Genomic DNA, 14,944 nt, shown 5'->3' on the forward strand with positions numbered 1-14,944 from the left:
TGCAATTGATCTGACATCCAAAGAGCAGTTCGAGCTCCCTGGAGGGACTGGATTCATGGTCCTTTTCCGTGAGACAAAACGAGTCATGGGGGCTGTAGGGGGCAGGAGCTAAGGAATTCTCACACTGCCTTTACTACCCTGGAGGAATGAACAGGTGCAGTGCCGTGTGACTTTTCCTCACCAATGCTGTTTTCCGTTTTCTCAGAATTGCTCCCTAAGGAGCACCTGTGATCATCCTTTGTCCTTCAAGAAAATCCCAGAATACAGTCGTCTTAAGCTTTTGCACTGAGCTTTCTACCTGGAATGGGACTGGCCCAGCAGATCTCATTGGAAGCCACTCTGCTGATGGGATCTCTTTTTTAAGGTACCCTAACAAGCAAGGATGTTTAAGGCACTCTAAAAAAAATAACAAGGATGCTACTGGGAGGACTCAGGTGCCCCTGGCAGTGCTGGGTGGAACCTGATTCACACAGAGATGAGGTGGCTGCCAAGGGGAAGGGTGTCACTCACACTACTCCAGCCCAGGAAGAGGAGATGCACCTTGGCTGTCAGCAACATTCCTGGAATCAGGCAGAACCCAACATAGGTCTCTGCCCTGCCACTGACCTGGACAGGGTTGGTTAGGCTTCTCACAAATGCCTCGGACTTTGGAGCATCAGAACTTCCCTTCTCTGAGGGTAGTGCTAGTAAAACCCCGCTGAAGGCAGAAGTCCCTGGAGTAACAGCAAACAAGGAAAGACATGCGGTTTTTCCAGAGAGAGAGAGAGAGAGAGAGAAAAGGAAGAAGACTTTGAGGACTGTGAGCAGGCCAGGGACATGGTGGGAACAGAAAGAGGTTAGAGAGAAGATATGGGGGGGGGGGGGAGGAAGAATGGGAGGAGGGGAAGAGAACAAAGAAAGCACAAGAGCTCAACGAGGACATCCTCTTGTTGCTAATTGCCATCAATGTCATCATCGCTGCCCTTGCTGTCACCACCTCCATCACCCATCATCGCCCATTGTCGTCACCACCACCATCACCATCCTCATCACCGTCACCGCCACCATCACCACCATGACCATGGTCACCACCAGGGTCACCATCACCAACATCACCACCACCCCAACAACATCATTTTTACCATTATTTCCATCATGTTGATACTATACCAGTCTGGGTAGACTAGAGAAACAAATTCATCGCACTCATATGTTTAAGAGAAGAGCTTTATATAAAGAGTAATTGTATAACAAGAAAACCTCCCAGCCCAATCCAGATCAAGCCCATAAGCCCAATATTAGCCCAGAAGTCTTATAACAGTCTAAATTCCTCTTCAGACTCATGCAACACATGCAATGATGCCGAATGCAGGAAGATCACAGGCCAGTGGGTGGGAAATCTTGGGGATCCAGTGGCGGTGGAAGCATCTCAGTGCTGGTGTGGGCGTCCATGTGGCTCCTCCAGCTCCACGGATCTGGCTCCATCAGCATGGCTCCATGCATCTTGTCAACAGGACGACGAAGCAGAGAAAATGTGTGTTCCGCCTCCAGGGAGGAAGACAGGAGTTCCCAGAATCCTCAGGAGAAGGCCATGCACACAGAGGCCTCATTGGCTACAGCCTGATTGACAGGCTAGATTCCACCCCTTCGCTCAGGAGATGATGTCACTGCCACAGATACTGACTGGTATCTGGGTGAAAGTTCACAGGGACTCAGGGTTCAGGAGGCTGGAAATATTTAAGGGAGCATCGAGTGGCTGTGAATCACCAACCTTGTGGTTATCCATCTAACAGCACCACTAGGGGTGTGCCGTTACAGTACAGAGAAAGGAAAAGTCTCCCTAAGTGTGAGAGGCCACAGGAGTGTGAGAAAGACAAGCTGGGTGGAATCCAAGAGTGGAAGGAAAAGGAGTAAGGCAGGGTGGCAGGCTCCTTATGATTCCCTGGCACATGCTACACCTGGCTCTGCCCTCACCACAGGGTCCCAGACACCTGCACAGCAGAGCCCACCTCCCTCAAGTGCCTTGGCTCAGCCCTGATTGGATTTGCTTCCCGGTCCCCAGCTTACTGGAAACCCAAGCCAGGTGAGTATTTAAGGTTCCTATTGGTGATCCACTAACCCTGCCAGACACCAAGTGTCTGCTACACCTGGCTCCTCCTTTCTCTTCCCTGAAACAAAGGCAGCTTGATGAGTGGATTATTTGATCTCAATGCCTCCTCTGAGCATGCCCTGCGGTGCTCTGGTGAAATTACATAGTGCGGTTTGCAGTTTCACCTCTGGGACCTGCATTCCTGGCTGAGGGCCCCCCACCCCCACCCCCCAGTCCTCTCAGTAACAACCCTCAGGGGCTACTCTATCAGCCCCCTGAAGTGGCTGGCAGGGGAGATGGCCTTTTCAGACAGTCTCCCATCTCCAGAGCCAGACTTCGCTCCCCCAGCATGGCGGCTGGAGCAGATGCAGAGGGCAAGCCGATGGGGCACCTGAAGCAGATGTTGGAGCTGCGCTGAGCTTGTACTTGTAGTTGGGGCACTGGGCCATGGAGGCAATCCTGGGGGCCCACCCTGGGCCCCAGTGTGCCCTTGCTTGGTTCATCCTCCCTGTGTGGGTCAAGTACACATTCTATCTGGACTCCTGACCAAAGACTGAGAAAGGACAGCGTGCAAACCTTCTCTAGGACTAAGCCTTCTGATGGGTCTGAGGCTGTGGAAAATCAGTCACTTTAGAGGAATGGTGCTAGAAAAGCCTAAAAGCAGGAAATAATATATGTACATGTGTATATAATTACACACACATAAATGCATCAATATATTAAAGAATATATATATAGCTTATATACTCGAGTACAAGCCAACCTGAATATCAGCCAAGGCACCTAATTTTATCACAAAAACTGCATAAAAATGTGCACAAAAACTTGGCCTATGAACGAGTGTATATATGGTTTCAAACTGCTGATCTTGGGGTCAGCCACTCAATGTATAATCCCTTATCCTACCAGGACACACACACACACACACACACACACACACACACACAAGCTCACATTAAATAGTACAAGATTGCATGCTAGCATTTTGCAATTGGATTGTGTGGGAAACAGAGGGCTGGGAAGACCATGTAAGTGAAAGAATTCCCTATACCTATATTTTAAGAAGCCTGGGAGGTCAGAGTTCTGGGTGGAGGGAGGCCTTCCCACTTGTGAGCTAGAGATGAATCCTAATCACATTCTCATAATTAAGATCAATCCCCACAATATCCTCCTATAATAGTGCTACCTTAAAGTTACTTAACAGCTCATGGCTGATGGCTACCTGCCCGGCAGCTTTATCTACAGGAATAGACATATTGTAATTGTTCTCCCTGGTCAGGGGACAGTGACTCCCCTTTACTTGCCCCCAGCACTGGTGCTGGTCTACTCCCCATGAACTCAGGGGCCTGGGGGTTAAGGTGCAGCCTACTTTGCTACATATGTGGTTACTGGTAATTTGGGGGAGGCCTGCATACCCCAAGACTATATACAGAGATATGAGAATACATTCACTCCTGCCTGGACCTGGATCCTGACACCATGGAGGTGGTGAGCACCCAAAAACTTTCATCTGTCTCCTGATTTTCTCCCCTTCAATGACACACGCACCCCTCAGGACCCCTCCGGATGTGGGGCTGGATCCCACAGGATTGTACGCTAATTATATAAAGAATTGGAACTGCCTCTTATTCACTTCCTCATGAAGATGAAGTGACACTTGAGGAAAACCCCAAGTTCATGTAATTTTCACTGTTCAAACAGATCTTAGGGATCAAAGAACACCACGTGGCGTATATTTGACCTAACTACTTAGTGCAACACTAGGTATTTAAATACAGCCAGGGTTCACGTGCTAAGCCTCAGGCTAGCTGACACACATCACGATGTCCTGCCTGCACAGTGGGCGAGCGGAGGGAGTGTAGAGTGGCAGAGGACCATGTTCTGCGTCTCAGACACTAGAGCTGAGAGGGAACCTGGTGCCATTGATCAATATGCCCCCAAACAAGTCTAGTGTTTCGAGGCTCTAGAATGTGCGTAGGCCAGCGTAATCTATTACATCTACACACAGACAGGGATTTTGTTTGTTTTCCAGATATAGTGCCTCGCAGTGCTGGATGTAAGCAGGTCTAAAGTCAAGGTGTAGGAAGGGGTTCCTTCCTTCTGGAGGCGAAACACAAGAGTGTGAGACCAGTCCCGTTTCCAACCACTGGAATCAGTTGGGGGCAGGGGGGAGTTGCAGAAGGTTAATATTAACCAACAGGTGGGAGGCTTCCATCCACCCCGAGGCGGCAAAGAAGGTAAAGCCTGGTGATCTGAAAGCAACAACATTCCGTGAAAACATGCCATGGAGCAGAGTGGCACTAGGGCACACATGGAGAACTGATTTAAGCATTAATTAGCAACTGTTTAGGCCAATGTGTGGGCAGCCCCACCATGAATATTCATCCAGTCCTCTGCGTTGGTGGTGCTCAGGTTGATAATCTTTGTCCTGGTTCCCCTTGGACCAGTCAGGAGGGCTGTGATGAGACTTCTGAGGGAGAAGTCACCCAAACGAGGGACCAGGTTGTTCGTTCATGCTTCTGCCATCTTGAAAGAACAGGTAGGGACAAAACAAGCCATCAGAGGGCACAGTCAGTGTCGGCTGGCCAACTGGGGGAGCTATGAGAACCACGTCTTCGGGATAGTGTGAAACTGGCCGGAATCACCCCTTACCACTATCTTCTGGGGATGTGAACCAGTAGACAGCCACAGTGTATATGAAAGCTAAGGTGGTGTGTCCGCTTGACTGGGTCAGGATCCTTAATGGTGTGGCAGTTAAACTATGGTCATCTCGCAGGCTGAGAGCTGACCTGATGTCAACTCTATGATGAGAGCTGCAGTGAGCAGCCAATCAGAAGAAAGGGGGTTTCCTTGGAGGTCTGGCCTGCTTCCAACATGTATGAGCCTCCTGGCTAAGCTTTCTTGTCTTGTTTTGCCCAATCAGGAGCCTACATCTTGCTCATCATCATCCGACGTGCAGGTCTTTAGACTTGAGCCAGGGGTCTGTTGTCCTGCCCAATGATCTTGGGGTTTGTCAGCCCCTAAAACCTGTGAGCCAGCAGCCTGTTGTCTGACCAGCTGTCCTTGTTCCTCCACCCTACAGATCTGTAAAGAGTCAGGTGAAGCCTGCAGCTTGACGTCTGACCCACAGGCTTGGGACATGCTAGCCTCTGAGACTTGCGAGCCATTGTTTGCTTTGTTCAGTACTGTCAAGGCAGCTACAATTTACAGCGACCCTATTATGCGCAGCCGATCAAAACCCTGTCTGGCCCTGCATCATCCCCACAATTGTTGGTAGATTTAAACCCATTGTCGGGTCACCGTATCAATCCACCTCCTGGAGGGCACTCCTCTTTCTTTCACCAGTGCCTAAGCTTATGTCATTTGACTTCAAAAGTTGTGCAGAGCAGGGTGTGGAAAACATGATCTGTCAAGGCCTATTGTCAGATAGATAGGCTGTCACAAAGCCTCCACTCCCCCATTATTGAAGAAAGCAATGTAAGCCAGTGATCGGGATCCTGTGCCAATACAGCTTTACTGGTGAACACCAGCATCGGAATAATTGTCTATTATTTATTTACTTTCCCAGCTTGATCAAAGAGTCTCCTTCTTTCCATTGTCTCTCCCCACTTAGCTGAGGGCCATGCAAACTGTCAGCGGGCTGGCTGGGCCCACGGGCACCCCACTCTGCTGTCCTTTTCCTGAGCTCTTTGCCAAGGCAACTCGCACACCAGGCTTACCTCATTGATCCAGTGCACACGTGCACGCACACACACGTGGTTTTTACTGTGGCTCCAACACAGTTGGGACAGGGAAGGAGGAGAAAGAGGAGGAGAGGAGGAGGAGGAGGAGAAAGCGGAGCAGACTGAGGGGGGATTAGAGCTGTGGAGCACACGCACCCACAGCCGGATGGAAAGGGGTACTCACTGCCGGGGTGAGGACGTGGGGCTGTGTCTGTTCAGAAAGGGGCGTGTCCGTTTGTTGCAGAGGATGGTATTTATGCTGAAACCTTGCGTTAATCTGGAGCGTCCCCCTTTTCCCAATTCATGTCAATAAAAAGGGACAGCATTCCTGCTCTTGAAAATGGTCTCCCCACACTCACAGATAAAGAGCTCATTTTTAATACAGTCCACATACTTTCTTTGTCACTAATGATAAATAACTGGGAGGCTTCCATTGAACCACCCATGTACCACCCCCACCCCCTACCCCCACCCCACACGCACGCTCATCTGTTTGTTGGTTAGCATCTGTAGCTTGTTTGCTTGCTCCAGTATTTAGGAAGAAAGTAGAAAATGCTTTCCTGATGCCTGACAAAAGGAGGGAGGGAGGGAGAGACAGAGGTGTGTGTGTGTGTGTGTGTGTGTGTGTGTGTGTGTGTGTGGAGATGAGAGTTATGTCCCCTTGCCTCACACAGGCTGTAGCTCTCTGAATGTGGAAGGCAACATAGAGCCTTGAGGAAGGACTGGACACTGTGGGGAGAACACGGACCAGTCCAGGGTCTGAGGGGTGGGGAGAGAGGGAGTACTTCCTGTCCTGTCCCCCCACCCCCGGCCAACCCCAGCAGCCCCCATCCTCCCCTCCAGTCATCTCCAAAATGACTTTAGCTATTTGTGGGTTCCTATGCTTAGGCGTGCCCTTCATGGTACCAACTGTTCACGCCTGCTCACTGGGATGTGGGTTCGACTCCACCCAGATTCACCTTGGGGGGAAAGGCCTGGCGAGCTACTTCTGATGCATCAGCCACAAGATGCCCCATGGTTCTGCTCTGGCACACTGGGCACCAGGATCTGAAACTGGCTTCACAACAATGTCACTCCCCATGGTCCTGCGCCCCCCCACCCCACTTAGAGCTCACGAGTAGATGACCTTCCCGTCTCCAGCAGCTCATCTGTTTCTGAATCACAGGGACACAAACCCAAGGCCACCAAGTCGGTCCTGACTCACAGAGACACAGGAGGGCAGAGCAGAGCCCTGTTGGGTTTATGAGACATACATCTCTACAGGAGCAGGCAGCCTCATGTTTCTGTGGGAAACTGAGAACTGGGAACAGTGTATGCAGACAAATTCTCCACGCTTGTAGCTTATGGAGTCTGGGAGGCTGGGGCTTTCCTGGAGGGAGGCCTTCATGCTCCTCGGCTGGAGCTGCCTCAGTCACATTGTCCTAACTACAGCTGTCCCCACCATGTCCCCGTAACAATGCCCGTTCTAAGGTGCTGCGTCCAAGCCCGTGGTTCTGACTATACTCTCAGACCATCTAACCCTACGTGGGACCCTTGTGATAAGGATCACAGACTGTCCCCCTGGAGAAGAGCTCAGGGACACTTCAGGTCAAGCCAGCTCAGAGAGGACCAAGGCTAGGCCAACTGGACTCTAGAACCCACCCATTGCATTACGTAAGTGCTGTCCTGTCATGGTCATGCCCTGGGGCCTCCCCTTCCTATAGTTCAGTGGTTCTCAACCTTCTAATGATGCAACCCTGTAACACAGTTGCTCATGTGGTGGTGACCCCGTATGTGGGCGCATCTGCATGTGGGCGGGCCCACCTGGCGATGGATAGAGGCGCAGTGGCTCCGTTCCTAAGACCATCAGAAACACGGTCTTAGGCGACCCCTGTGAAAAGGTTGTTCAACCCCCAAAGGGGTTGTGACCCCTGGGTTGAGAACGGCTGCCCTAGCTCGCCCCCCCCCCCCATGCTGCGTGTGCCTCTAATAAAACCCCTTCCTGTTATGTATGTGCACGATGTGGCTTGCATGCCTCAGATGATGGGGGAGACCCAAGGAAAGCCACAATATTTTATTTCAAAGCTGCGTATTTAAATATTTTTTACAAAAGAAACGTATCACCTAAAAGCACTCTCCATTACATTTAATACATTTGCAAACCTGTGATTCCATTCTTGGAAACATTTTCAACTGAGGCAGACTAGCAAAAGAAACTCCACTTTTGCCAGCTGCTGAAGGACCAGCCTCCTTCCCCTCCCAGCTCAGAAAGTCCCACCAGTGACTGATTTTAGAATGGACTCTCATGTGCCCAGGTTCAGGACACTACAATTCTTCAATATATTGTCTGTTTTAATCTTGTTCCTTTTGATGTTGTAATCTGAATGGTGTAGTTAATCTTGCTACGGTAACCAGGACGTGACAGTCAATTTTGGTCTTGTATCTTTTATGATAAGGGATGCATACTTGTACTGCATGCTCGCTCTTCTTGGACGTCACCAGAATGTTGTAATCAATGCTGTACCCTGTAACACTCCCTAGTTCTAAAGAATAGTAACATTAATTTTGCTTTCTGCTTCTGTCCGTGGTTGCTTAAGTCTTAGACAAAGGATAAATTAGGTTTTATGCCTTTAAACATGGACTCAAATGTTGACTCAGGACTGAAATCAAAGAATCGCTTTTAGATTCTAGCAGTCGGATTATAACCAGATAAAGACTCTACTAAATTATCAAGACATTACAGTGGGGTCATTTATTTGAACCCGTAACACAAGCTCATTTGTTTGCATGGCTGACAGCATCTCCCTCATGTTTTTCTTCACCTCCTCTCCATCGTTCAGTCGCTGTCGTCCATGTCCCTGTGCATTGGAGGACACAACAAGCAGCCACGTGGAGCAGCGGCAGGTGAGTATGATATGTGGAGCAATGCGGCATGCTGTTCTTTGACAAAAACGGGCGCACCGAGATGGCTGCGTGAGCAGGTACATTGTCCTGGTGGCAAGACCAGTCCCCGTCTGCCACGAAGCAGGCCTTTTTGGTGGCACACTGTAATGCAATCTTCTCAGAACCTCTAAATAGAAAGTTTGATGAACAGTCTGACCTGGTGGTGCGAACTCCCAATGCACTCACTCTCCCCCTCGCATTTAAAACACACACAAAAAGCCTTGATCACCGATTTCACCTGACTTTGGACAAGGTGACAATGGGGTCTTCCATTGGTTTGATTGATGTTTTCTTTCGGGGTTGTAAGAATAGCACCCTGTCTCCGCACCTCGGAAAAAAAGTCTGGGTTCCTTCTGAGCTGTTCTTTCAAAGCACGGCAGTTTCCACGCGACGCTCTTTTTCTTTGTTAGTCAGAGCCGGAGGCACAAATTTCATAGCAACCCTTCTCATTCCAAATCTTCCATTAAAATTCGCTGAACTGAGCTCCAAGATGGTCCAGGTAACTTCCCCATCTCTTCAGTGGTCTATTGTCAGTCTTGGAGCACACGTGCACAAATTCTGTCGATATTTTCATCCATTCAAGAAGCTGACACACATCTAGAACGAGGTTTGTCATCAATCGACATTTTACCCTTTTTGAAACGAGGAACCTACTCGTACACACGAGCTTTCCCCACAGAGCCGTCCTTGTAAGCCGTGTTCAACACCACAGCAGCTGCTGCAGTATTTTTCCTGAGCAGGAAACAAAATTTCTTTTTAAAAAAGATTTTAATAAGTCATTTTATTGGGGCTCTTACAGTTCTTATAACAATCCATCCATCCAGTGTGTCAAGCACATTTGTATATATGTTGCCATCATCCTTTTCCAAACATTTTCTTTCTACTTGAGCCCTTGCTGTCAGCTCATTTTATTCCTCCTCAACCCACCCTCCCACCCTCATAAGCCCTTGATAAATTATAAATTATTATTTTCATATCTTACACCATCTGCTGTCTCCCTTCACCCATGTTTCTGTTGTTCATCACCCTGGGAATGGGGGTGGTTAATGCATCAATCACTGCAATCGGTTCCCCCTTTCTTACCTGTACCCATGTACATGCTCTGGTTTCGCCAGATATGTAAGGCAGAACTGGAGTCATGATAGTGGGGAAAGAAGCGTTAAAGAACTAGAGGAAAGTTGTATGTTTCTTCAGTGCTATCCTGCACCCTGACTGGCTCATCTCTTCCTTGTGACCCTTCTGTGAGGGGATGTCCAATTGTCTACAGATGGGCTTTGGGTCTCCACTCAACCCCCATCGTTCATATCGATATGGGTGTTTGTTTTGTGTCTTCTGACACCTGATACCTGATCCTGTCAACACCTAATGATCACACAGGCTGGTGTGCTTCTTCCACGTGGGCTCTGTTGTTTCCCAGCTAGCTGGTGGCCAGTTTATCTTCAAGCATTTAAGACCCCAGATGCTATATTTTTAAACAGTTGGGCACTATCAGCTTTCTTCATCTTATTACCTTATGCACCCATTTTATCTTCAGTGATTGTGTTAGAAAGGTGAGCATCACGGAATGCCAGATTAGTAAAACAAAGTGTTCTTGCATTGAGGGAGGACTTGAGTAGAGGCCCAATGCCTGCCTGCTAACTTAATACTTAACAAATAAGTATGTGTATGTAGATCTATTCCCCTGTGATTATACCATATATACTTGAGTACAAACTGACTTGCATATCTGCCGAGGCACCTAATTTTACAAAAACTGCATTAAAAATGTGCTGAAAACTCGCCTTATACATGAGTATATATGTTATATAAATAAATATATTTACTGATGCACGTGCCTGTATTTATACCCCTATAAATGTCCTTTGCCTCCTATCTCTTTCCTCTATTTCTACTTTCCTCCTGTCCCATGATCATGTTTGACCTTCTTTAGGCTCTCTGTACTTCCTCTGGGCTACATTGCACTTGATCAAACCCCACCAGGCATTCTCTGCCCTCTTTCCCATGGATTTTAGATCTCTTGCTGTTCCCTTGTCCCTGTGTTTGTTGGCTCTACCCTTCCTTTCACCCACTTCCCCCTCTCCCATAGGAAACAAAATTTCTTAGCCACACGCTGTTCTCTTAGATTGGCCGTCACAAAAAAAACGAGGTTTGAGCAAAACTGCTTTTACAAAAAAATTCACTGTGCAGAGAAAACCTTCCCAAGCAAGGACGCAGGGTGCACTAACTCAGAGCGAAATGCTTGATGCTTACCTCGTGGGAAAATGCGTACTGTGAAAGCTCTGCTCAGCCTGGAGCAATGCCGGTTCCAGTCACCACGGGGGAGGTGAACACTTGCATGTCTCGACTGTTGTCCCTTTAATTTACCCTTCAAACACACAACTGTCCCTTTGACCCGTCTGGTTGAGGAGGCTGCCCCAGCCCCATCTTTCTCCACAGAAAGGTTGTTGGATTCGAACTGCCACCCACTGGGCTAGCAGCCTGGCAGTAAACCCGCAATACTGGGGCTCCGAGGGAATACTCAGTAAAGGCTTCCTGAATGAAGAAATGGACACAGACACAGCAAGGCAGAGATAAGTGAATGAGCAAATGTGTGAAGCCACAAAGGAACCAGTGAAGGAGCACAAATGAGGGAATGAATGAATACAGCAGAGGCCCGAGAGCTCCCCCAGGGCCCCCGCAGGGGACCGAGTCTACACCTAGATCTGAAGGAAACCAAACCCCATGTTGTCGGCTCCGACTCCTGTCCACTGTGCAGGACGGCGTAGACCTGCTGCCCCAGTGGGTTTCCAAGGCTGTCATGGTTTACAGAAGCAGATGGCCTCATCATCCTCCCGAGGAGCGGCTGCCGGGTTAGAATCCCCAACCTGTGGCCAGCAGTCCCATGCTGGGCCTGCTGCACCATCAAGGCTGCAAAACGCAATGGAAGTGGTTCCTACCTTGTCCTTCATTCTTTGTTTCCTTGGTTCTACAGGAACATACTGATCAGACATGAGCCTCCTGAACAGACATGTGACCGCAGCCCCTGCTCCTGGGCAGACTAGAGCCCCTTTACTTCCGGAGTGCTCTTGTGGTGAAACCCAGGGGCTTAGCTGGAGCACCGCAGCCAGAGTGTACTGACAGAGCAGACGCCAGCGCTCTTCTGGTTCCAAGAGCACGGTGCTGCAGAGAGAATCCACAGCCACCCAACACAGACACACACACACGCGCGCACACATGCGCACGCACTCACACATGCACTCTGAGGCATCTCTCAGGGAAAGGGGGCTGTAAGGACACGTGAATCCTGAGAGCTGGGCAGGAAGGAGAGCCTGGGCTACTTCCTGTCCCGCTTCCCTCACATCCTCGTGGGCTAGCACCCCTGGAGACACACACTCAAGCTGCCACTGCAAATCCCAGCTCCTCTGAAGCCGGGCTGACAGACAATTAGAAGGCTGGAGGAGGCTCTCAGTCATTCATGTGACTGGCCTCATCCAGGGACAGGTGGAACGCAGAAGCTCGCTGAGGGCAGAGCTGTGGGTGCCACTGAAATGGCCAAGGGCAGGGGCAGCTCTGAAGGCTGAGGACGCAGGTCAGCCAGCAGTCTCATGTGTATATGGATGTGCTAGAGAAACACCTATAAGTACACATGAAAGCGCCCAGGTAACACACCCATACATGCATATACACCTCCACAGGTACCCATGCACACACCAGCCCACATGCACATAATGGCACACATGCATCTCACACATCTGCGCACATGTATGAACACACCCGCCCACATGAATGCATATGCACGCATTACACACCTACACTCTCACATATACATATTAACGAAGATGCCTAACACACACACCTATATGCGTGTGTTGTTATTGTGAGGTCAGCTGACTCATAGTGACCCTCCCCCAAACCCACCCAAACAAATACTACCATCGAGTCCATGCCAACTCACAGGAACCCACAGGGCAGGGGAGAACGGGCCCTGTGGGTTTCCCAGACTGTCCCCAGTTATGGGAGTAGAAAGCCCCCTTCTTTCACGGAGCAGCTGCTGGTTTCCACCTTTGGGCCCTGCAGATGACACCACCTTGGCAGAGCGATGTGCAGCAAACGAAACCCCGCTGGCCCAGCACCAGCCCCACGGTGGTTCTTATGTTGCAGCCAGTGTCCACCAGCTCACCAAGGTCTTCCTCTTGTCTGCTGCCCTCCCGCTACGCCAAGCATAGGGTCCTTCTCCAGAGACGGGTCTCTCTTGACAATATGTTCAAAGCAAGGAAGATAAAGTCTCTCGTCCTTGCCTCTAAGGAGTATTCTGAGTGTACTTCTGCCAACACAGATGTTTGTTCTTTTGGCAGTGGTGTTTCAATGTTCTTCACCAACATCATAGTTCAAGTGTATGGACTATCCTTCTGTTTTCCTTATTCCATGGTCAACGTTCACATGCACATGGAGAAGTAGAAAACACCGTATACACAGCTATATATACACATATAAACAGGTGTACACATGCTTACATGTATACATCCCAATGTAAACACACATCATATACACACATGCACACACATCTATAAAAATACATACACACCACATGCACATGTGTATGCACACTTAACACACAAGAACACCCACACAAAAGCAAACACACACACTAAACCCTCACACACACTAAACCTTTAAACACACATGCATCTATACCAGCACACACATTTAGACACAAAAACACATACATGTCCATAGGCATACAACTAGACCCTAACTGACAGTGCTGTTCTGTTCTTATGAGTCTGACATAAGTCAAACACCACTGTCATCAATAATTACATTACTATTGCCCTTTCTTATCAGTATCTTTATAGTCTGCCCTCTATGTGCTTTGGGGGGTTGGGAAAATGACATAGAAACTTACAGAGAATGATGACATCAGCAATTACCTGCTCTGACAAGGAATGTATTACGTGTTATTATCAATAAGATGTGGGAAAATACAGATGGTTTTAGGTGTAGTTTGTGTAACTGAAGTAAGTGCTGAGTCAGAGGCTTACACACACACACACACATACACACACACACATATCTATATGTTCGGACCCCTATACATACACAAGGAGAACAAAGAGCATGCTGGGTTAGGCCTTTGTCTGCTCACCCACAGCACAGTCAGCAGCTTGAAGGAACCAGCCTTGCAAGGGAGAAAGATGAGGCTGTTTTCTACACAGATTCGCAGCCCCAGAAATCCCAGGGGCAGCTCTGCTTTGTGCTATTGGGTCACACACACTCAAACACAGATACACCCCTCTATGTGCCCTCCTACATGCACATGCACACACATATTCACACATACACATGCACATCTTGCATGCAATACACTCCACACTCATGCACACACATGCACACCCATACACTCATGCATGTGCGAACACATGCACTACGATGCGTACTCAGTTTTTACTGGAGGCTGAACAGAAGCCAAACTTGCACCTGTCCATCTGTCTGTCCATCAGGGAAGTGGGTGGAGCTGGGGGGCATCTGTACAGACCCGTGGTGCTCACCCAGCAAAGCCCCTAACTGGGGGACGCAGGCTGCACAGCCCATGATGTTAGCCTCCTTACTCTGTGTGCCTGAAAATGCCTCATCACAAAACACTCACTTCAGGAAAGTCCAAAAGAATGGTCTAGATCTGGGTGCACAGTCCAAGGGTGGCAGTGGCCGGTCAAGTGGGGCAACTGAAGTGGGAATTAATTAAAAGGAAGGAAAATGCAGGATGGAGTTCCTGGGAAGGAACGTAGCCACATAACACATGCCAGGACGATGTCTCCCGCGGACAGAGCTCTGCGGATCAGCACGAATCCGCAGCTCTACCTTGAAGCCAGGTAAGGCAGTCCGAGAGCTGGTGCCTGAGGGGCCCGTGGCGAGCAGCCCGCGCCATGGGTAACTCTTACGTCAGGTTGGCAAACCCTGGAAGCAACGCTTTCTCGTTCCCTACTGGCACTTTGCGTCTATGTGGATACCCAAAGCATTATGAGGGTCTGAACACTGACGCTTGACTCAGGGCAGGGGTTCCTCTGGAGAGTTTATGACAGGCACCTTACTTTGATGTCACAGCCCTTCTTAACCACAAAGCCAGTTATCAACCCACAACGCCTTTCCCACATGGCAGAAGCACAGAATTGGGTTTTTGCCTTTCCCAACTCAGAAAGGACAGACGCACAAAAACCATGACCTCATGATCTAACAAAAGGCAAGAGGCTCACGA

The 14,944-nt window shown here is 49.2% G+C and overlaps 1 protein-coding gene across 1 annotated transcript in view; it reads right to left on the reverse strand.

Annotated features, from left to right (window-relative positions):
• TMEM132C (transmembrane protein 132C) overlaps positions 1–2,517 on the reverse strand; it is a 153,101-nt gene extending 150,584 nt beyond the window's left edge. Inside the window, exon 1 of the mRNA XM_075534619.1 lies at positions 2,460–2,517. Within this exon, the coding sequence (XP_075390734.1) occupies positions 2,460–2,517 (58 nt within the window). The remainder of the gene's footprint in view (positions 1–2,459) is intronic.
• Between the last annotated feature and the right edge of the window lie 12,427 nt (positions 2,518–14,944).

The sequence above is a fragment of the Tenrec ecaudatus genome, chromosome 16 (genome assembly GCF_050624435.1).
Source record: "Tenrec ecaudatus isolate mTenEca1 chromosome 16, mTenEca1.hap1, whole genome shotgun sequence".
Classification (NCBI taxonomy): domain Eukaryota; kingdom Metazoa; phylum Chordata; class Mammalia; order Afrosoricida; family Tenrecidae; genus Tenrec; species Tenrec ecaudatus.